Consider the following 22,666-nt stretch of genomic DNA (forward strand, 5'->3'; position numbering starts at 1 on the left):
AGTGGAGGGGCCTGGAGCATCAGAAGAAACACATGTAAAATAACTGAAAAAGAGGAAGTTTAGCACTAAATGCTGAAATACAGAATATGAGTGGTTCACAGCACCTGTCACAGGGAAGAGGCTCAGAAGAGACAGGCTCTGAAAAAATGTTAACTCTGAGGGATAATCAACTCTACTGAGAAGGAGTGGTAACCCTGGACAAACAGCAGTGGAGCAACCAAGAGGAAAACATTTAAGGATCCTACAAAACAAAAGGCCTCACCATCAACATCATTCACGAAAGGAACTATGCAGAGCAGAGAACAGAACTGACATAGGACAGTGCTCGGAAATTAGGAGCCCTGCTTATAAAATGAATGGGAACAGAACAAAGCAAACCACATTTATTAAAAAACTGTTTGGAAAAGAAAATGCAAATCAAACCATTTCAGCCTAATGAAAATCCACCTGCTATCAAAAATAAAAACAAAGCCAAAGAATATAACACAACTGTCACATCTGAATCAAATACTGTTAAACAAGTATTTGGGAAACTATATCTATTAATCCATCCATATGTGTGAGATATTTCTTGAATCAAAAATACAAAAACTAAGAACAAAAACAATAAAACAGGAAGACACTAAACAAGAGTTGATTAAATTCAGCAAACAAAAAAGAAAAGACAAAATCATGTCAGAGATGAAGACTTAATTATAACATGCTGAAGAAGAAACCAATTCAAATGAAAATTTAATTTAAAAAAATACTGATGAAAAAGGGGGGGGGGAGAAGGGTAATAAAAATAACATCCAGAAAGAAGTAAAAAGACTCAGAGTCAAAATGTTTGAAATTAAAGGCAGGTAGAGGAGGCCCAACATACATATAATTGAAGCCCCTGATGAAGAAAAGCTAAACAGCAAAACAGAGTAATATTTAAAACTATAAGAAAATCTTCCAGAACTAGGAAGGCCTGAATCTCTTGAAACGGCCAACCTAGAATTGGAATCAACAACTGGATTAATTTAAGACAAAAGAAAATAATTAGATTTTAAAGGGAAAAAAAAAAATCTTGGGTCCCCTAGAAGAAAGATCAAATAATTTACAAGAGGAAAAGAATTAGACTAGCCTCAGATACTAAAACAAACAAACAAAACTAGGTTCCAGTTGTGTTCAGTCATTAAAACCAAATCTCCTCCAAATGCACTATAAGTCATACATACCTTCTGAAAATTTTTAAAAGGGTTTGGAAACAAACAAACAGCAAACAATCTGTAGCTTTACCACATTTTCTAGGTGTTTACCCTGCAGAAAAGCAGTGACAGGGTCTGTGGGAGTGGTGGTGATGGGTAGCTCAACCTCCAAAAGGACTTGCTGTCTCTGGCCAAAGGAACTAGGGGAAGGAGCCCCAGCAAGTAGGGCCACCAGGGAATGAGGCAAGTACCCGGGAAACAAGCTGGGGAAGAGGAACCTCAGGTTCTGAGCATAAAAGCCCACATCCCTGGCTGACCCTGACCTACATGTGCATAAGGCAAACTGACATCAGCCTGCGGCCAAGGCTTAAAGAACTGAATGATTACCCCCCCTTTCTTTATCCCTTTCTTCTCCTACCGATCTTCCTAGTTCTTATGTAATCAGAGGGGGGAGTGAAGCATGAGAGACTATGGACTCTGAGAAACAAACTGAGGGCTTCGGAGGGGAGCAGCGTGGGGGAATGGGATAGGCTGGTGATGGGTAGTAAGGAGGGCACGTATTGCATGGTGCACTGGGTGTTATACGCAACTAATGAATCATCAAACTTTACATCAAAAACCAGGGATGTACTGTATGGTGACTAACATAATATAATAAAAAAATTAAAAAAAAAAAAAAAAAGAACCGAATGAATCTAAGCCAATGTCCACCACAGGTCTTAAGATGACAGTCTGCATTCTAAAACTAAACAAGTTAACTGCTTGCTTAAAAAAAAAAAACAAAAAAAAAACAAAAAAAAAAAAACCACTCTTCAGAGCAGTATAAAAGAATGCAGAACCTATCTGACATTTACAGTGTCCAAAACAAAACTCTAAGAGCCAGAAAATGTGACACATTCCTAAGAAAAAAGCAATCAACAGATGCCAACCCTGAAATGCTGGAATTATCAGACAAGGGGGTTAAAGGATCTACTGTTACTGTACCGTGCAAGAGAATGGAAAACACACATGTACGGAAAGACAGGAAAAGCAAAGGCAGAAATCTCAGGTAAAAAACAAAACACACAAAAAAGAACCAGGTGGAAATGTTAGAGCTGGAAAATAGATGAACTAAATTTACCAAGTAGATTTAATGACAGAATGGAGTTGATGGAGAAAAGAGTCAACGAACTTGAAGGAGGATCAGTGTGAAGAAAAAAAGACGACTGAAAAATAATGAACAAAAACCAGGGCATCAGGGATAAGTGGGGATGTTTCAAAGACTGTATTACACAGAAGGCATTTGCAAACTATGGGTTACAGGCCAACCTGGCTCACCACCTGTTTTTAAAATAAACTTTTACTACAACATGGCCACCCCCATTTGTTTGCTTCTTCTCTAGGGCTCCTTTGACACTACAAGAATCGAGTAGTTAAATAAAGACTACATGGCCCACAAAGCCTAAAATAAAGGCATTCCTCATCTTATTGTACTTTGCATTAATGTGCTTTGCAGATATCGCATGCTTTACAAACTGGAAGATCTGTGGAAACCCCACACAAAGCAGGTCTATCAGCGCTATTTTCCCAACTATATCTGTTCACTTCATTTTTCATTTTGGTAATACTCCCAAACATTTTCATTATATTTTTATGGTGATCTGGGATCAATGATATTTAATGTTATTATTGTAATTATTCTGCGGCTCCACGAGCCACACCCATGTAAGACCACTAACTTGATAAATGTGTATGCTCTGCTTGCTCCACCAACCAGCAGTTCCCCCATCTCTCTCCCTCTCCTTGGGCGTCCTGAGTCCCTGAGACACAACAATATTGAAATTAGGCCAATTAATAACCCTATGATGGCCTCTAAATGGAAGAATCACACATCTTTCAGTTTAAATCAAAAGCTAGAAATGATTAAGCTTAGTGAGGAAGGCATGTCAAAAGCCAGAATTCATCAAAAACTACACCAGTTAGCCAAGATGTGAATGCAGAGGAAAAGTTCTTGAAGGAAATTAAAGGGGCTACGCCAGTGAACACGTGAATGGTAAGAAAAGGAAATAGCCTTATCACTAATATGAAGAAAGTCTGAGTGGTCTGGACAGACCGAACCAACCACAACACTCCCTTTAAGCCAAAGCTGATCCCGAGCAAGGCCCTAACTCTGTTCAGCTCTGTGAAGGCTGAGAGAGGTCAGGAAGCTGCGGAAGAAACATCTGCAGTAGCAGAGGTTGGTTACTGGGTTTAAGGAAAGCACCCATCTCCATCACATGAAGGGACAAGTTGAAGCAGCAGGTGCTGATGGAGAAGCTGCAGCAAGTCATCCAGAAGGTGGGGCTCAGAGAATTCAGGAAGGTGGCTACACTCAACCACAGATTGTCAGCATAGACCAAACAGCCTTCTGTCAGGAGAAGATGTCATCTAGGACTTTCCCAGCCGGAGAGACGTCAATGCCTGGCTTCGAAGCTGCAAAGGACAGGCTGGCTCTCCTGTGAGGAGCTAATGCAGCTGGTGACTCTAAGTGGAAGCCAGCGCCCACGTACCATTCTGAAAATCTAGGGCCCTTCAGAATCATGCTAAGTCTACTCTGCCTGTGCCCTGTACATGGAACAACACAGCCCAGATAATGGTACATCTGTCTACAACATGGTTTACTGATTATTTCAAGCCCCCTGTGGAGACCTAATGCTCAGGGGGAAAAAGCTTCCTTTCAAAATATTGCTGCTCACTGACAATGATCACCTGGTCACCCAAGGGCTCTGACGGAGACAGAGAATGAGATTAATATGGTTTTCATGTCTGCCAATGCAGCATCCATACTGTAGCCCATGATCAAGGAATCTTTTCAACTTTCAAGTCTTACTATTGAAGGAATGCATTTTATAAGGCTATAGCTACCATAGATGGTGAGTCCTCTGAAGGCTCTGGGCAAAGTAAACCGAAAACCTTCCAGAAAGGATTCACCGTTCTAGATGCCATTAAGAACATTTGTGATATCATGAGAAGGGGTCAGAATATCAACACAAATGGGAGTCTGGAAGAAGTGGATTCCCGCCCCCCTGGATGACGTGGAGGGTTCAAGTAACCAAAGAGGGGGTGGAAGGAGCCAGAGAACGAGAATCAGAAGTGAGCCTGCAGGTGGGCCTGCACTGCTGTGCTCTCAGGATCAAAGTCCAACAGATGAGGGGTTGCTTCTGGTGGATGAGCAAAGATGGTTTCTTGAGATGGAATCTACTCCTGGGGAAGATGCCGTGAAGACTGTTGAAATGACAACAAAGGATTCAGAACATTACATAAACTCAGTTGATAAAGCAGCAGCAGAGTTTGAGAGGTCTGACTTCAATTTGAAAGTAGTTCTGTGAATAAAAGGCTATCAAACAGTATCACCTGCTGCAGACAAACTGTGAAAGGAAGAGTCAATCAATGCAGCAAACTTCAATGTTCTTATTTTAAGAAATTGCCACAGCCATCCCAACTTAAGCAAACACCACCCTGATCAGCCAGCAACCACCAATACTGAAGCAAGACCTTCCACGAGCAAAAAGATTATGACTAGTTAAAAGCTCAGATGATGATTAGCATTTTCTTATCAATAAAGTATTTTTTAAATCAAGGTATGTACATTTTTTAAACACGATGTTATTGCACGTTAAAGACTACAGTAGAGTGTAAATGTAACTTTTATATGCACTGGAAAACCAAAAACTTCATTTTACTCACTTTATTGTGATATTTGCTTTATTGCAGAAGTCTCAAGCCAAACCCAAAATATGCCCAAGGTATGCCTATATTTACTATCTATCCTTTTACAGAAAAACTTTGCCAATTCCTGTTACGCAGCTAATTAGAAAAACTAGAAAAAGAAGAGGAAATGGGACAGAAAAGCTATTTGAAGAAATAATGGCCAGAAACTAATCACATTTTTAGAAAAATTATATAAGCTTGTCCATTCAAGAAGCTCAATGAAATCTACACAAAATCAATTTAAAAACACCACACCTAGACACTTAAGTTAAACTTCTGAAAACCAAAGACAAGAAGAAAAACTGGAAAGAAGAGAAAAAAAACACACTACTTACAACAGAGAAATGATCTGAATGACTACAGAGCACTCAAGAGACACCAGAGGACAGAAGACTACAGGAAAAACTTTTAGGCAGTTGGAAAGAAAAAATAAACACTATCAAATTGGAATTGCATATCCATGGAAAATACATTCACAAATTATGATGAATAAGGACATTTTCAGACAAAGAAAAACTAAGCTCCATGCTCAGCGGGGAGGATGCTTGAGAGTCTCTTCCTCTCCTTCTGTCCCTCCCCCCCATGCTCTCACGCTCTCTAAAATAAATAAATCTTTTAAAAGAAAAGAACACTTTAAAAAGCAGTACAAACCAACTAGATCTAATAGATATCTAAAGATAGGACATTCCATCCACACAATAGAACACACATTCTTTTCAAGTGCACATGCAATATTTTCCTGGACAAAATGATATGGCGTAAAACAAGTCTCAATTACTTTAAAAGGACTGAAATAATACAAAATATGTTCTCTGACTACAGTGGAATGAAACAAGGTATCAAAAAACAGCATGAAGTTTGGTAAACACAAATACGTAGAATTTAAATAAGAACCTCCTAAATAACTAATGGGTCAAAAAAAAACATCACAAAAGAAAGTAGAAAATACTTTGAAATAAATGAAAACAAAAATACAACATACCAAATTTTATGAGATGCAGCTAGAGCAGTGCTTAGGAGTAAATTTATAACTATGAACCCTTATATTAAAAGAGGAAATTTTCAAATCAAGAATGTAATCCTCCACCTAATGACATTAGAGAAAGAGCAAACTAAACCCAAAGCAAGCAGAAGGAAATCATGAAGATTATAGAGTGAAAATAAAGAATAGAAAAACAGCAGAGAGGGGCGCCTCGGTGGCTCAGTCATCAAGTGTCTGTCTTCAGCTCAGGTCATGATCTCAGGGTCCTGCGATAAAGCCCACATTGGGCTCTCAGCTCAGCAAGGAGCCTGCTTCTCCCTCTCCCTCTGCCTGCCATTCTGCCTGCTTGTGCGCACGCTCTCTCTGTGTCAAATAAATAAAATCTTAAAAAAAAGAAAAAGAAAAAAAGAGAAAAATCAACAACCAAAAAGTAGGTTTCTTGAAAAGATCAATAAAGTCAAATCTTTTAGTTAGACTGATAAAGACAAAAACAGGTTACTAAAATCAGGACTGAATTACTATTACTACTGACCTTATATAAATAAAAAGGGTTATAACAAAAATACTACAAACAAGTATATACCAACAAATTAGACAATGTAGGTGAAATGAACAAGCCCTAGAAAGCCAGAAACTACTCAAACTGACTCAAGAAAGAAGTATAAAATTGAAGAAACCTATAGCAAGAGATTGAATTAGTAACCAAAACCTTTCCACAAAAGCAAGCCCAAGCCCAGATGGCTTCCTGGTGAATTCCACCAAAATCTTGAAGAATTAACACCCGTCCTTAGAAACTCTTCAAAAAACAGAAGTACAGGGGCGCCCAGGTGGCTGAATTGTTTAAGTGTCCAACTCTTGCTTGGGTCATGAGATCAAGCCCTGCATCAGGCTCTGCACTGAGTGTAGAGGCTGCTTAAGATTCTCTCTCTCCCTCAGCCCTTCCCTCCCACTCAAGAAGAAGCGCACCCAGGTGCTCTCTCTCTCTCTAAAAAAACAAAACAAAACAAAATAGAACATGCAAGATCTCAACTCATTCTATGATGCCAGTATAGCCCTGACACCAAAACCAGAAAAAGTCATCACAAGAAAACTATAGACTAATATTCCCTATGAATACAGATGCAAAAATAAAAATGAAAAATAAAAAGAAAGTACTGGCAAACTGACCCAGTAATTTGGGTGGGGAGGGGGGAGTATAGAACATGACCAAGCAAGATTTATCCCAGCAATGCAAGGTTGGTTCACCATATGAAATCCATCAATCTAATACAGCACATTAATAGAATAAAAGACAAAAAACAAACAAGTATCTCAATGGATGCAGAAAAAGCACTTGACAAAATCCAACATCTTTCAATGATAAAAACCCAAAAAAAATTAAAAAAATAAAAAAACTAGGAAAGGAAGGAAACTTCCTCAATATGATAAAGGGCATCTAGAAAAAATCCTCAGCTAACATCAACCTTAATAGTGAAATATAGAAAGCTTATCTCCTAAGATTATGCAAAGTGAAAAAAGCCCAATATAAAAGACCCCACACTGTAGGATTCCATTTATGTGAAATATTCAGATTAGGCAAATTCAGATACAAAAAGTAGATCTGTGGTTCTCAGGGGCAGTGACTGCTAATGGCTACAGGGTTTTTTTGGGGGTGATGAAAATGTTCTTAAATTAGATAGTAGTGACAGTTAAAAATCTCTATGAACTTAAACCACTGAAATGTATGCTAAAAGGCCGAGTTCTATAGTGTGTAAATTTTACCTTAATTAAAAAAAAATGCAGAAATCTAAATATAATTAGTCACATTGAAAGGAAATACCAGAGGAAACTCAGATCTTTAAGAATTAACAGTAACAGAAATAGTAAACATATGGATAAATATGAGACACTATTTTTTCTCTTAATTTACTTAAAACTTAACTTCATAACATACTATATACATACATACATAGTAATCAAAGGTTTAAATCTGTTTCTACATTCTTACTAAAAACACACCCACCTGCATCTTACAGTAATTAGAACTCCTTCTGGTCTTGCTCCTACTCGGTCCCCTTATCTCACTATAGAAGGTAGGAAATCTGATAGTGGCCACTTTAGAGCTGTCTTGGGCTAAAGACATACATGATAAATACCTCTGGAAAATGGAATGTTCCCTGAAATCCTAATGTAAAAAAGTCATACTGCTGCTTTTTTAGAAATCTAGAGTTAATTCATATGAAAGCAGGAAAGCAATATAGAGGCAGGGACTCTGATAATGATATGAAATTGCTCTAAAAGAATAAAGTCCAGGGCACCTGAGTGGCTCAGTCGGATGAGCGTCTGACTCTTGGTTTTGGCTCAGGTCATGATCTCTGGGTCATGAGATGGAGCCCCACACTGGACTTTGTGCTCAGTGAGGAGTGTGCTTGAGGATTCCCTCTCCCAACCCCTGCTTGGGTGTGCCCACACTTGCTCTCACTCTCTCTCTCTAATAAATAAATAAATCTTTAAAAGAATAAAGTCCATTAATTTTTTTTAAAAAACCTAATAACAAGGCATGGCCATTCAACTCTATATGAGGAACTCTAACTTTTTAAAGTAACTTTCTCCACAGCGATGTTGCACAATATAGGTAGCCCCTGGAGTTGTGGTCACTGCAGCCCTGCCCATTCGGTCCACAATGGCATTTTATTTGTCCTCTCCACTAAGTTATAAATTCTATGACATGCTGTGTCATACCTGTTCTAGTTTCTCTGGAGCACCTAGTATGTACTTGCTACTTTCGTATCAAGAACTACTTCCAGGTTAACTGGCCCTATAACAGACAGGGGTCCTGTGAAGAGTAGCTATCATGAATTCCATTTTCTCAGCATGCCCTCCATGATCTACATTTCAAGCATCATACTCTCCAACCACGTCCTCCTGTCCTCCCAAACACAATCTCTTGTACATCCCCAACAATTCCTCAATCCAACTAAGATCTATAGTCTGTTAATCAAACAGTGTTTCCACCACCCTTTGTTCCCTTCATAACCCCTCCAACCCCGATCAAATTTGGAGTCCACAGTCCATCATTATCCCTGACTCCATATCCCTCCAACCCTTTATGGTGGTTGCCTGGCAAAATCCAACCCCAGTTAAGTCCAACACTCCACCTCCTTCTTGCTTGTAGGTTGCTGGATAAACAACTGTCCTGTTGCTCAGGGCCTCATATTCAACTTATCAGCATCCTCAAGTGAACTGTTAGTCCTGCCCTGATCCATCCACTCCCAAGTTCCTAGACAACTATTTCATGTGTTTGTGCTCTCTTCAAACCCCCAAAGCCTCTCATTCTCACGTCACAATCTCGCTCCCTCTCACTGAGAAAACGGCATCAGGAAAGAATTTCCGTAAGACCTGAAGCCACATCTACTCACTTAGCAACAACTGTCCCCTATACTCTGCATTCCCTCCTATCCTTGATCCCATATAACCCAACCTATATAACCTATAGCATACATAAGATTAACCTGTATGTAACCTATATATCCTATGTAACCCATTGGCTTATGTGTTAGTCTATCCCTTCAGCCCCATTAATAAGCCACTAGAGTAAATGTCTCCTCTTGCCTTTGCATTAGCAAAATGTCCCTCTACTGGATCAGTTCTGTCAGCATAGAGATGCTGTCATTTCTTCCATCTTCCCCTCCACACCCCCCTCCAGGTACTCTCCCAGCTCTCTCTTCCCCACTGGAGTAGCCTCCATGCACTGTCTCCAAACTTCTACTTGAACAAGTCTTGCTCCCACTAATCTGCTAAAACTGCTGGTCAAGCTCCCAGAGACACCACCTTGTTAATTCCAGTGCTAACCTCTTAACCTGCCTTTACTCAACCTGTTTGCCACAGCTGATTATTATCCCTTTTTTGAAAGCTTTCTTCACCTGACTTCTAGAATCCCATCCTCACTGGTTTTCCTTCTCAACACCCAACACTAGAGTGCTCAACCTTGGAACTACCTCCCTTCCCTATCTATACTTACCAAGAGGTCATATCCAGATTTATGACTAAAAATAACGTCTGTATAAGGAAGATTCCCACATGCTTATCTTCAATCTCTCCCAGGGATTCCATACTCATATCCAACTGCCTACCTGACACCTCCACATGTGTGCCTAATAAATACCCCAAATTCAGCACATCCAAATGGAACTCAGGATCTCCCCTCCAAACCTGGTCCTTCTGAAGCCTTCTCAATCTCGGGAAATGGCAAACCCATCTTTCTGCTTCCTCAGGCCAACACCACACAGTCATCCTTGATTCTTCCCCTTCTCTACAAAGTCATATCCAAATCCTCAGGAGATCTAGTCTGGCACTACTTTCAAAAATACATCCTGAATCTGACCATGCTTCATGACCATCTGACCATGCAAGCAACGCCTCTAGGCTGGATCATTCAGCCTCCAACCACTCTCCTACCTCTTCCTTTGCCCCTTTTCCCACATATGTCTCTTCTGAATCACACTCCACAAGGCCCTACATCATCTGACGCCCCACTACCCTGCTGGCCTCAATCTCTTCCAACTCTTCCCATTGACGACACCTGTTATGGGCTCAATTATGTCCCCCACAAAATTCACATGAAGTCTTAACCCCAAGTACGTCAGAATGTGACCGTACAGTTGACTCTTGAGCGACATGGGCTCTAGGGGCACCAACCTTCAAAAATCCACATGTAAATTTTGACTCCCCAAAAACTTAATGACCAATGGCCTACCGCTGACCAGAAGCCTTACCGTTAACAAGCAATTAACACATATTTTGTAATGTTATATGTATTATATACTGTTTCTTAAAATATCTTAATTTTTTCAGTATTTCAAGACTGCACAGTTTATCTCTAAGTTTTTTCAAATTGTCATAAATCTCCAAAAAATTTTCCAAAGTTCTTACTGAAAAACAATCCGTGTATAAGTGGACCTGCTCGGTTCAAGTCCTTTTTTCTCAAGTGTCAACTGTATTTGGAGATCTGGCCTTGAAAGAGATAATTAGGGTTAAATGAGGCCACTAGGGTGGGCCCTCAGCCAATACAACTGGTGTCCTTACAAGAAGAGGAGATTAGGACACCAACACACAGAAAGACCAGGTGAAGACACAGAAAGGACAGCCATCTGTCAGCCAAGGAGAGGCCTCAGAAGAACCAATCCTGCCAACACCTTGAGGGCAGACTTCTGGCCTCCGGAACTGGGAGAAATCAGTGTCTATTGCTGAAGCCCCCTCCCTGCGGTACTTGAGCTGTGGCGGCCGAGCAGCTATTATCTGCTTCATCACATTCACCTCCTCATGGTTTCCTGAATACACCAAGCATACATGTCTCGGCGCCTGTGTGGTCATCTTCCCTCTAGGAGGGTTAAGGATTATACCAGGTCCATCTTCAGCTGCTGAAACCAAGGCCTGAGGACATTAAATGACTTGCGCAAGTAAGAATCAGAGAAAAGACAAAATCACATTTCATCTGGTTCTGTGATGTATGAGAAATACCTCCACACTCGACCAATAGTAGATACTTAAAGAAAAAAAAATAAAGGAACCACTTACTTTTCAACCCAGAGCACTGAAACGAGCTTCACACCTCTCTTCTGTGCTTTGTCCCAAGTGCTCTGGTATCCATCTTTGAAGACAACGTGAGTTACCTGTTTGTTAAAAGTTTTTGAAACCTGTAGACAAAAGGCAGAAAACAAAACATAAATTACCATTTATGAACAATTTCATAAGTAAAATTGATCAAAAAGGGTACTTTATCCAATATTTGTCAAAAGGAAAACATCTAAAACCCCTACTGCAGCAATTCCATTTCTCATAATCTGCCACAGAGAACTACTCTAACAAATGGGTAATGCCGCTTTGAAAACCTATCTGCTCCAGTTAGGATGGGTGTGTCATACAGGTGTTTATCTCTGCTTCCTCTCAAAAAACCTACGACATAGAGAGTTAGAGCTCTACAAGGATAAAAAGGAGAGCGAATGTGGATAGGAGCTGGTAATGCATTTTTAGCAGACGAGAGAATAGGAGCTAAGCCAATTAAAGACATATAAGACAAGCCTTCTACATCAGCCATAAAATAAAATTCACTGAAAACAGACAATACAGGGAATACTTATGTAATTAAAATTAAAAACATTTAATGTATTTGGAAGAAAATAACATTCATTTAAATATTCAGAAGATACTGTGTTCATGAAAGAACATCTAAGATTGGGAGGTTTTGTTTTGTTGTTTTTAAAGATTCAGAGAACTAAAGAGCTCTTAGAAATTAAAAATATGATGACATAAGTAAAAAAAAGTCTATAGAAATCCTGGACAATAATAAAGTTGAGAAATTCTCCCCAAAGGACAATAAAAAGACAAGGAGATGGATGCAACAGCAGATATAAGACATGACCATAAGCTCAGACCAGGAGAACCAAGAGCTGAGAAATAATAGTTGAAGAAATACAGGGACAGAGAACATGGAAAAGAAATAATTCAAGAAAAGTTTCTCAAATTAAAGAGCATGTGTTCTAGATCAAAAGGACCTGCAAGAGCCGGCATAAGAATGAAATCAGCACCATATTAAGTATATCATCGTGAAATTTCAGTAGAGCTGGAGTAGAGAAAGATTAGACATTAAGAAACGGTAAGAAGTGAAGGTGGGGATAAATCACACTCAACAGTGAGACAGGACAATGTCATTAGACTTCCCAACAGCAATCTGGAAGTCAGAACACAAGGGTGAAGTGCCTTCAAGGAAAAATAATATACCCTGAGCATTTTACAATCAGCTAAAATATCAATCAAAGGTAAAGAAATGTATAATAAAGACATGTTCAAGCTCATGGTGTCAGAAAATTTACCTTTTATATATAATCTTTCCAGAAGTGGAAATGGTCCAATACATCATTCTTTTAACAATATTTAATTTTATCAAAGTAACATATGCACATTGTTTGGAAATAAAAAGGTAAACACCAAAAGAAACAGATAAAACAGATCTGAAAATGGCTGCCTTAGAAAAACAGAATGAAAAGTGTAGAGCAAAGGATTGCTGGTTTCTCCTTGTTTGAGAAACTCATGGCACTGCACATTTGCCCTTTTAAGCAACATGTATGCATTGCTTTGATAAAATATACATACATCTTTCTTTGTCTATCTACCTACCTACCGGCCAGAAGGCCCTGGAGAGCTTCTGAGGCAGTGAGGGATTATTACTGAGCCAAGACTCTAAGTACAGACTGACACAACCAGACAGAGGAGTCTAGCATTCAGGGTCATTTCTTCCTTAGGGCTTTTGCCAAATTTAGCAAATAATGGGTAGCACTTCTAAATGCCTCTAAGGACAAGAGGGGCAAAAACTGGACTGCCAGCCTCAGAATGGGAGAAGGGAGTCTGGCAAAACCCTCATATCTTGTATGGGCACCCAAACGGCTGATCCAGGAGTAAGGGTAAACCACATAATGGCCCTCACAGGTCTGCAGTCCAGTTTTAAATCATCTTCAATCCTGCAACTGGATTAAGATAATCCTGGATTATGAGGGGCGCCTGGGTGGCTCAGTCGTTAAGCGTCTGCATTCGGCTCAGGGCGTGATCCCAGAGTCCTGGGATGGAGCCCCACATCAGGCTCCTCTGCTGGGAGCCTGCTTCTTCCTTTCCCACTCCCCCTGCTTGTCTCTCTCTCACTGGCTGTCTCTATGTCAAATAAATAAAATCTTTAAAAAAAAAAAAAAATCCTGGATTATGAGCACTAAAAACAAGACTGAAGCAAATGTGAATCTCTTCTGAAGAAAGAGAATACAATTCTAGGTCTCTAATTTCAAACTTAAATACACACAATACTCAACTAGAAAAACAACAACAACAACAACAAACAAAACATCAAGCTTACCTAGAGATGAGACAAGAACATAAACCACTAGAAATAAAAAGTAAAAGTAGACCTAGATATTGCAATCTACCCAACAAAGCCTTGGGGATTGCAGCTAAAGCCCAGCTTGGGGAGACGTATAACCTAAAATGCTGTCGAGAATTTAGCTAAGCTACTCTAGGGTACTGCTGCCTTGGCATCTGTTTTTTTTTTTTTTGGCCAAGCATTCTGCAGGAGTCCAAAACCAACACCAACCCCTCATGCAAGCACATACCCTAGATAACAGCCCCAGAGTCACAAGCAAATGTCAGTTCCCCAATGGCCCTTTGGGCAACCATCTCCTCTGCCTTTAAGGTCCTTCCCCTTGTGTGTCCCTTAAGGTTCTGAAGCTACCAAAACCTCATTCTTTGGTTTGAATTGATTAATTCAGCCCTAGACTAGGAAGCTGAAAGCATTCCCCATGGAGCCTAATAAAGACATATGCCTCAGGTCCTGCCAGTCTCTCTGGCTGTACTTAGCCCTGACCTCCCAGTGTGGCTTCTCAAGCGTACGTGGCGTCATGCACCTCCTTCAAGACCTGTAATAAACTCCTGTTTCAATTTCTCTGTAGTCTGTTGTTTAACTGCTGTTCACCATTCGGCACCCTGCGTTCCACTTTACAAATGTGAATTTAACTATGTCATAACAAAAGCATGCACAAAAAGAAGGTTAAAATGTCAATGCAGTCATCTTAAAAAGCTGGAAAAAGAACAGCTAATTAAAACCAAAGAGTGAGTTAGAGTATTATAAAAATGAGGCCAGAATTAATAAAAAAGAAAAGGAGGATCAAGAAACCAAAAGTTGGTTCCTTGGAAAAACTAATAAAATCAATAAAACCCAAGTAAATGTTATAAGGAAAATAAGAGAAAAGGCACAAATAACCAATATCGGTATGAAGGGGTCATCTCTATAGACTGTGAAGACATTAAAAAATTCAAACAGGATATTATGAATAGCTTTGATCCAATAAATTTTGAAAATTTAGATGAAATGAATACATTTCTTAAAAAAAAATACCAGCTTTCTAAAAGCACTTATAATAGAAAAAAATGCATATCCTATAATTTTCAAACAGATGAAAAACTGTAACAAAAAAAGTTTTTAAAAAATCTACAAAGAAAACTCAAGGACTAGTTGGCGTCATCAGCAAATTATACCAAAAATTTAAGAGAGAAATACCAATCCTATACAAACTTAGAATAAAAAAGAGAAAGAGTCACAATTCTGCGATTTGTTTTATGAAACTAGCCTATCTTTAGTACTAAACCACAGAATAGCACTACAGGAATGAAAATGACCAGTATCACTCCTTGAAATATTTGCATGGAAAAAGAAGAAAACAAAATATTGGCAACTTGTTGTCAACAAATACATAAAAAGGATAATGCATTCCCACCACTTGAGTTTATTCCAGGACTGCAAAGTTGGTTAATATTAAAATAAATAGTTATTCACTATGTTAACAAAGTAAAAGAGAAAAAATTATGATCATCTCAATTATATGCAGAAAACACAATTGATGACATTAAAAAGTTAATTCATGAAGAAAACTCTCAGCAAATTAGGATCTGAAAGTTGGTAAAAAAAAAAAGCATTAAGCATATGATATCACTTATACATGTAATCTAAAAAACAAAATGGACTAATAGGGAACTGGTGGGTACCAGAGGGGACAGGGGTGATGGGCAAAATATGTGAAGATTAGAAAAGGTACAAAGCTCCAGTTTTAAGTCATAGAGACGAAAAGTACACCGTAACTTTGGTGACAGATGAGAACTAGACTTATCCTGGTGATCATTTCATAATGTACATAAATGTGGAATCACTATGTTATAAACCTGAAATACAGTATTGTGTATGTCAACTATACTCCAATTTAAAAAACAAAACAAAAAAATTGCATTAGGTGAAAATGCAAAAAGCTTTCCCTTGAGCAGAGGAACCACACAAAGATGCCTGATAAGTGTGCTCTATTTAACACAGGCCCTCACAGTGCAGCATGTCCAGAAATAGAAAGAGTTAGGATTAGAAAATAGAGTAACTGTCCCGTGCACATAATATTCAATTGTGTACATTTTTTAAGTCCTAAAAATGCCACATTACATAAATGAGTTTGCTAAGTCTTCTGGACACAAGGTAGATATGCAAAAATTATTTCTATATACCAGGAACAGTTAGAAAAAGGAATTTAAAAGATACCATTTATAAAAGCAACCAGGAACAGTTAGACAATGGAATTTTAAAGATACCATTTATAAAAGAGAAAATTATGAAACATTACTGAAAGAAATTCAAGAAACCAAAATCAACAAAGGCATATAAATTCATGGGTTGGAAGATTCAATTTCATAAAAACGTCAGTTCTCGCCATATGGATCTATTTTTATCAATCCAATCCCATTCAAAAATTTTGAAAGCTTTGGGGTAAATACCCAGTAGTGCAATGCCTGGATCATAGGGTAGCTCAATTTTTAAATTTTTAAGGGACCTCCAGACTGTTTTCCAGAGTGGCTGTACCAACTTGATTTCCCACCAACAATGTAGGAGGGATCCCCTTTCTCCACATCCTCTCCAGCAATTGTTGTTTCTTGCCTTGTCAATTTTTGCCATTCTAACTGGCGTAAGGTGGTATCTCAGTGTGGTTTTGATTTGAATTTCCCTGATGGATAATGATTTTGAACATTTTTTCATGTGTCTGTTAGCCATTTGTATGTCTTCATTGGAAAAGTGTCTGTTCATATCTTCTGCCCATTTTATGATTTGTTTATTTGTTTCTTGTGTGTTGAGTTTGAGAAGTTCTTTATAGATCTTGGATACCAGTCTTTTACCTGTAGTGTCATCTGCAAATATATTCTCCCATTCCGTGGGCTGCCTCTTAGTTTTTTTGACTGTTTCGTTGGCTGTGCAGAAGCTTTTTATCTTGATGAAGTCCCACAAGTTCATTTTATCCTTTGTTCCTCTTGCCTTTAGAGATGTGTCATGAAAAAGGTTGCTGTAGGCTGGTGATGGGTAGTAAGGAGGGCACGTATTGCATGGTGCACTGGGTGTTATACGCAACTAATGAATCATCGAACTTTACATCAAAAACCAGGGATGTACTGTATGGTGACTAACACAATAAAAAAATATTATAAAAAAAATTTTTTTGAAAGCTGACAAACTGCTTCTAAAATATATTTGGAAATGCAAAAGGCAAAGAACTGCCAGGACACCTTGAAGGAAAAACAAGAAGACTTACGAAGATTCATTATAAAGAGCAATTATGACTGTGGTCTGTCATGAGAACAGATAATGCGGATACTGAAACATAGTTACCTGACTGACGACAAGCAAAGGCATTAGTTCAGAGATTGGTTAAAGGATGGTCTTTTCAATAAATGGTGCTAAGATCAAAAATATTCACATGGAAAAAAAATGAAACTATTTCACACCATATATAAAAATCACTTCCAGATATATAGTAAATCTAGATGTGAAAGGCAAAATGGTAAAGCTTCCAGAAAATAACAGGAGAAATCTTTGTAATCTTGGTATAGGCATAGATAGTTGTTTTTTTTAAAAAAACACTCGCAACAAAGCTCACCATAAAGAAATAAACTATATTCCAATCATCAAAAGATACCATGAAGATGAAAAGACAAGCCACAGAGTTAGAAAATCTTGCAATTCATATGGCCAACAATGGGGTCAACCAAAAAACAGAAGGAATGCTTACAAATCAAGAAGAGAAGGAAAAACCCAGTGGAAATATGAGCTGGAGTCTTGAACAGGTTCCTCAAAATAAATATATGAAAACATGTGGGAAAATACAATTTCAAACCATGATGATGTACCACCAGAAGGGCACCAAAGGGCTCAAAGTAAAGACAAAAGCAAGTACGAGCAGCAGTGGGGCTCTCATTCACTGGCAGAAATACAAATATTTTCTGCGGTGGTCGAATCCGTTAGGAACCATTGCTAATCTTCTCAGATGTAATAATGGTCTTTTTATTATACAGGAAAATTCCTTGTTCTTAGAGGTTACACACTGATCCAGTTTAGGGGCAGATTTTATCTGTGACTCACTTTCGAATAGTTTAGGAAAAAAAAACCACATACACATGTAAATACACTGTACGGAAGAGATGAAGACAAAGCACGTATGTTAAGATCTTAACAATTACTGGGTCTCTATGTCCCACTTTTGTATTTGAAGATTTTCTCAATAAAAGGTGAAAAGCAAAAAGAGCCAACAGATGGAAAATCTTAATACTAAGATACTATGGTCTTAAGGGCCATTCTGTCAGCTCCCACACTCCACGGCCTTTTTCTCAGCCACTGCACCTCGTCTTTCAGCCCAAGTAGGGAGTAGGCATCAAAACAAGGAATCACCCTCTGGTTTCTACCTTCCAACAGATCAAAAAAGAAGGGGTCTCCTCGGGTTCTCAAGGGCACCCTACCCCAACATGCTCAACACTCTCCACTCCAGTCTGCTCTGGCCATCAGGGTAGAGGCTAGTTAAGAGCAGACAAGATTCAGGAGCACCCTCTCTGCCCGTGGCTGAATGCCTCCTTCCGTTTTACACCCTGGGTGTCAAGGCCTTTCTTGCCTCATCCTAAACTCCGGCATGCCTTCACCCATCTCACCGATCTCACCGTGTTAATCTCTCCCTTCACCCAGCCTATGCCATCCTCCCTCAACAATCCCCCCCCACACATGAATACACTCTGTTCACAGTTCAAGTCCCCATGAGAGCAGCCTGTCTTCACCATCTCCATTCCCCGTATCTCATTCATTCCTGGGCTAACGTCCAATCCTTTTACCCATTTCACTGAAAACTGTGCTACACTCAACAATAACCTTAGAGTTTTAAATCTAAGGTACACTTGCCAGTCTCAACTTGTCTGAAGATTCTGCATTGCTTTAAAATTCTGTCTTTGAAGTGCATCCCTCCTCTGACTTCCAGACTTCCTTTTCCAGAATCTCCTGGCATCCCCTCTTTGTTGCTGGGTCCCCTGCTCCCATCACCTGCCATCCAAATACTAAATAGGCTCCACCTGCAGCCCCTTTCATTCTAACCGCCTGAGTCAATCCCACAGCAGTGGTCTCACCTGACCCACAGGGTCTTGACCCCGTACAATATTATCTCCAGCTTGACTTTCTCAAATTCCAGACCCATATATCCAAATGTCTGTCAGATATTTTCAATATGCCCAAATCCACAATCCTTCCCTTAAAAACCTTTTCCTTTTCCTGCATTTCTCACTTAGGTCAACAGCATCCTGCATCCAATTAACCAGTGGCAGAATCCACGTTTCTAGGCTAGTCTTCTCACATCACCCACAAGGCCAACTGTTCTATAAATTCGACTATTCTAAACTTCTTTGCAGCATGGTTCGCCCCTCCCCCCTGCTGCACCACTCACCCACTGTCCTCTTTGTCCTCATCCCTCATGTTCTACATAGTAACTACCAAAAAAAGAAAATACAAGCATTTCCCATTAGGTATCAGAGGACTGCCATATGTAGCAATGGTAAAATGAATTTCTTACCTTTGCCCCCATATCCACAAGTTGGTTTGTAAATGCCTTTGAATAATTTTCTGTTCCATTCACTGACCAGACTTCAACATAGGCCACTACATCTGAAAATAAACAAAACAGTAGCATGAAATAAATCTGAAATTCTAGCATCCCTCCCCAAGGAGTTCAGTAGATGTTTATCTCGTTCTAAATTATTTACATTAAAAAGTAAATTCAAAGCTTCTTCTATCAAAAGCCTATTCAAAATAGCATTAGTGCGATTATGGTTCTTAAAACTCCAAGCAAAGAACAACTTTATTCACACACAAGCCAAGCCTTACCTTTTAACACTGGATGCTCTTCCCGGATTCCTAAACTAGGCTCGACTTTTCTAGTGAAGAGTATGGTTGGTGTAAAGGACCATACAACCACTCAACTTCCTATACCTGGAGACAGTCAGCCCCCCACGCCCCACAGGGCCGGGGACTGGACTGGACTCGGGGATAGCCCTCCACACCCCACGGTGTCGGGGACAGGACTGGACTCGGGGACAGCCCCCCACTCCCCACAGGGTCAGACACTGGACTGGACTCGGGGACAGCCCCCCACTCCCGACAGGGACGGTGACAGCACCGCACTCGGGGACACCCTCCCTCCAGATGCTGCCAGGCTGACTTCCGGAAAGGCCAGGCTCCGCTCCCCACGCGCCTAGCAAGCCCCGTCCACGCGCTCGCCGAGACCTTGGCGCACGCCCTCAGGCCCGCCCGCGGCCGCCGACTCAATTTCCAGAGTGCAGGAAGTCCCCTCACCTTTCAAGACCTGGCGCCCTGAGGTCCCGGGAGCCGCCATGAGAGACATACGACGCGAACCCTCAGCACCGCGCCAAGCCAGGAGAGCCAGGAGTGGGTGATACTGAGCATGCGCACGGCTGACGCGCGTCCCTTCCCCTCCGTCTCCACGGATATCCGCTCATCCACGTTTTCTAAACAGCCCAAGGAGGGTGGGTGGGGGGAATGTTAAGGTTTCTGCTTGCTTTAAAGGGGACAGGGGCTTTTCCAGTGCTCGGTCTCGGTTCACCTCCAGTCACACTGCTGGTCAGTGTTCTCCCCGCGAGTCTTCCTGTCCTCTTGGAAATTACGAGCACGGGTGTCCCCCAAACCCTAGTCAAACCCCTCTGTCTCCGTAAGGACACTCAGAAGCTTCCCGGAGCCTCACTGGCCCACCTGGGAACTGCGGACGGGGAAGGAGCAGAGTGGTAGTTCGCAGCCCCTGTGGGACTTCAGAAGAAACTTCTCCGAATCTCCAACCGCGCGGTCACGCTCACCCCGCGAGCACGGGGTCCCTGTGCGCCGCCCTGTCGTCAGCGCTCGGAATTACCGCTGGAAGGGCCAGACCGCCGTGCTTCAGCGTCCCCAAGAGCGCCTGCGGGAAGGGCGGGCACCCCTGGGGACCCCGGGCCTCAGATCCCACGGCGGGGGGGGGGGGGGGGCGGGGAGACACCCCGGGCCTCAGATCCCGCAGGGGGGGGAGGGGGAGCCAGTCTCAGACCCCACTGGGGGGGGCGCCGGGTCTCAGATCCCCGCTGAGGAGACACCCCGGAGCTCAGATCCCCGTAGGGGGGAAGGGGGAGCCAGGTCTCAGACCCCACTGGGGAGACCCCGGGTCTCGGACCCCACGGGGGGACCCCGGACCTCAGGTCCCCGCTGGGGGGACAGGCGGGAGCCGGGTTTCACACCCCGCGGGGGGCTGTGGAGACCCTGGACCTCAGATCCTGTCGGGGGGGGGGGGGGGAGGCGACCCCGGATCTCCGATCCCGCAAATGCAGGGGAAGTTGGGTCTCACACTCCTGTATGGGGACCCCGGGCATCGACTCTGCGGGGAGCTGTGGGGACGCTGGACCTCAGATCCCGGCTGGGGGACGCGGGGTACCCTAGATCGCTGACTACAGCTACGGGGTCTGGCGCTTGGCAGTACCACTCCTTGCAGCCTGCAAATCCCGGAGCGGACACATCCGGGCTGGAGCGAGCGAACCCGGGAGGGAGCTTGTGAGGTCCGCGTTGGTAAACAGCCCAGCAGGAGCGCCGCTGAGCCTCGGGGGGATTCAAACCTCCCGCCCGCGGAGCCCCGCCCACGCCTGCGGTCCCGCCCCGGGGCTATGCAAGCGTGTGGTGCCGGGAGCAGCTAGCCTAGGTGGAGAAACCCTAGTCCCAGAATGCCGGGTAGAAGCGGTAAGGGTCTCATCCTTGTCTAGTCCCGGGTCTTAGGGAGATTAACAGGAGAAAGAAACAAGTCTTAGGGAGAAAGCATCTGGCCCTTCAGTGTTAGCTGTGATGTTAGCTGTGGGTCTTTCACGGGCGCCTGTTACCAGGTTGAGGAGTTTCCTATATCTTCCTCTTTTGCAGGACTATTCCATTTTTTAAATGGAAATGTTTGAAATCAGGATGTTTGGTTTTGTGAAATGCTTTTTTTTTTTTAATCTATTGAAATGATCATATTTTTTTTCTAGGTTGTGAACAGGGAGCTACACTGATTTTTGAATGTTGAAATAAGCTTGCATTTCTAGGATAAACCCCACTTCGTCATGATGTACCAACCCTTTAACATGTTGTCAGACCTGTTTTGTTAAAATTTGTTTAGAATTTTGTCCTCTGCATTCCTGACAGATTTGGGTCTGCGGTTTTCTTGTAATGGAAACTTGGAGATACAGGAAGGAATTAAAAAATAACAAAAAGTGTTAAAATGTGGGTAAATCTAAATGAACATTATACAATCAAAAAATAACATAAACACTGATTGTATAAACCAACAATAATTGTCTTATGAGGTTAACATACAACATATATACAGTAGTAATGCCCTATAATAGTGGTGAATCGGTCAGGAGGCTCAGGGAGTGACAGTCCTCTCGGGCCCTTTCATTTTATTTAATTTTTTTTAAGATTTTTTTATTTATTTGAGTGGGAGAAAGAGGAGAGAGATGCAAGTGACAGCACATGAACAGGGAAAGGGAGAAGCACACGCCCCACTGAGCAGGGAGCCTGATGTGGGACTCGATCCCAGGACCCTGGGATCATGACCTGAGCAGAAGGCAGATGCTTAACCGACTGAGCCACCCAGGTGTCCCAGGCCTTTTCATTTTAAAGGAAGTAGTGGAAGTACTCATGTCTATTACAGTGTGATCAGGCAAGGTTGTATTTTGCAATCTCTATGGAAATCAATGAGAAATTAAATATTGTGTAACTATCAAAATAATAAAAGGAAATGAAAGAATAAAATATAACTCATTCTAAAAAAGCAAAGAAAGGATAAAAAATATGTAGCAAGCAGGAGAATGAACATAAGAGAGGAGAGATTTAAGCCCAAATTTGTCAATAATTATATTAAAG

At 41.3% G+C, this 22,666-nt stretch overlaps 1 protein-coding gene across 3 annotated transcripts in view; it reads right to left on the reverse strand.

Moving 5' to 3' along the window:
• The window catches only part of MCPH1 (microcephalin 1), a 242,378-nt gene extending 221,148 nt beyond the window's left edge, over positions 1–21,230 (reverse strand). The window contains exons 1-3 of one of the 3 annotated variants that reach the window (XM_026508495.4): positions 20,090–21,230; positions 19,311–19,402; positions 11,440–11,558 (exon numbers count right to left, since the gene is read on the reverse strand). In XM_026508495.4, the coding sequence (XP_026364280.2) occupies positions 11,440–11,558; positions 19,311–19,402; positions 20,090–20,138 (260 nt within the window). In that variant the 5' untranslated portion in view covers positions 20,139–21,230. Of the gene's footprint in view, positions 1–11,439; positions 11,559–19,310; positions 19,403–19,621; positions 19,689–20,089 lie in introns of those variants that run through there. The other 2 variants (XM_044387566.3, XM_057303506.1) reach the window with 2 other exon arrangements.
• Positions 21,231–22,666: the final 1,436 nt, after the last annotated feature.

Source organism: Ursus arctos, unplaced genomic scaffold (genome assembly GCF_023065955.2).
Source record: "Ursus arctos isolate Adak ecotype North America unplaced genomic scaffold, UrsArc2.0 scaffold_27, whole genome shotgun sequence".
NCBI classification, from domain to species: domain Eukaryota; kingdom Metazoa; phylum Chordata; class Mammalia; order Carnivora; family Ursidae; genus Ursus; species Ursus arctos.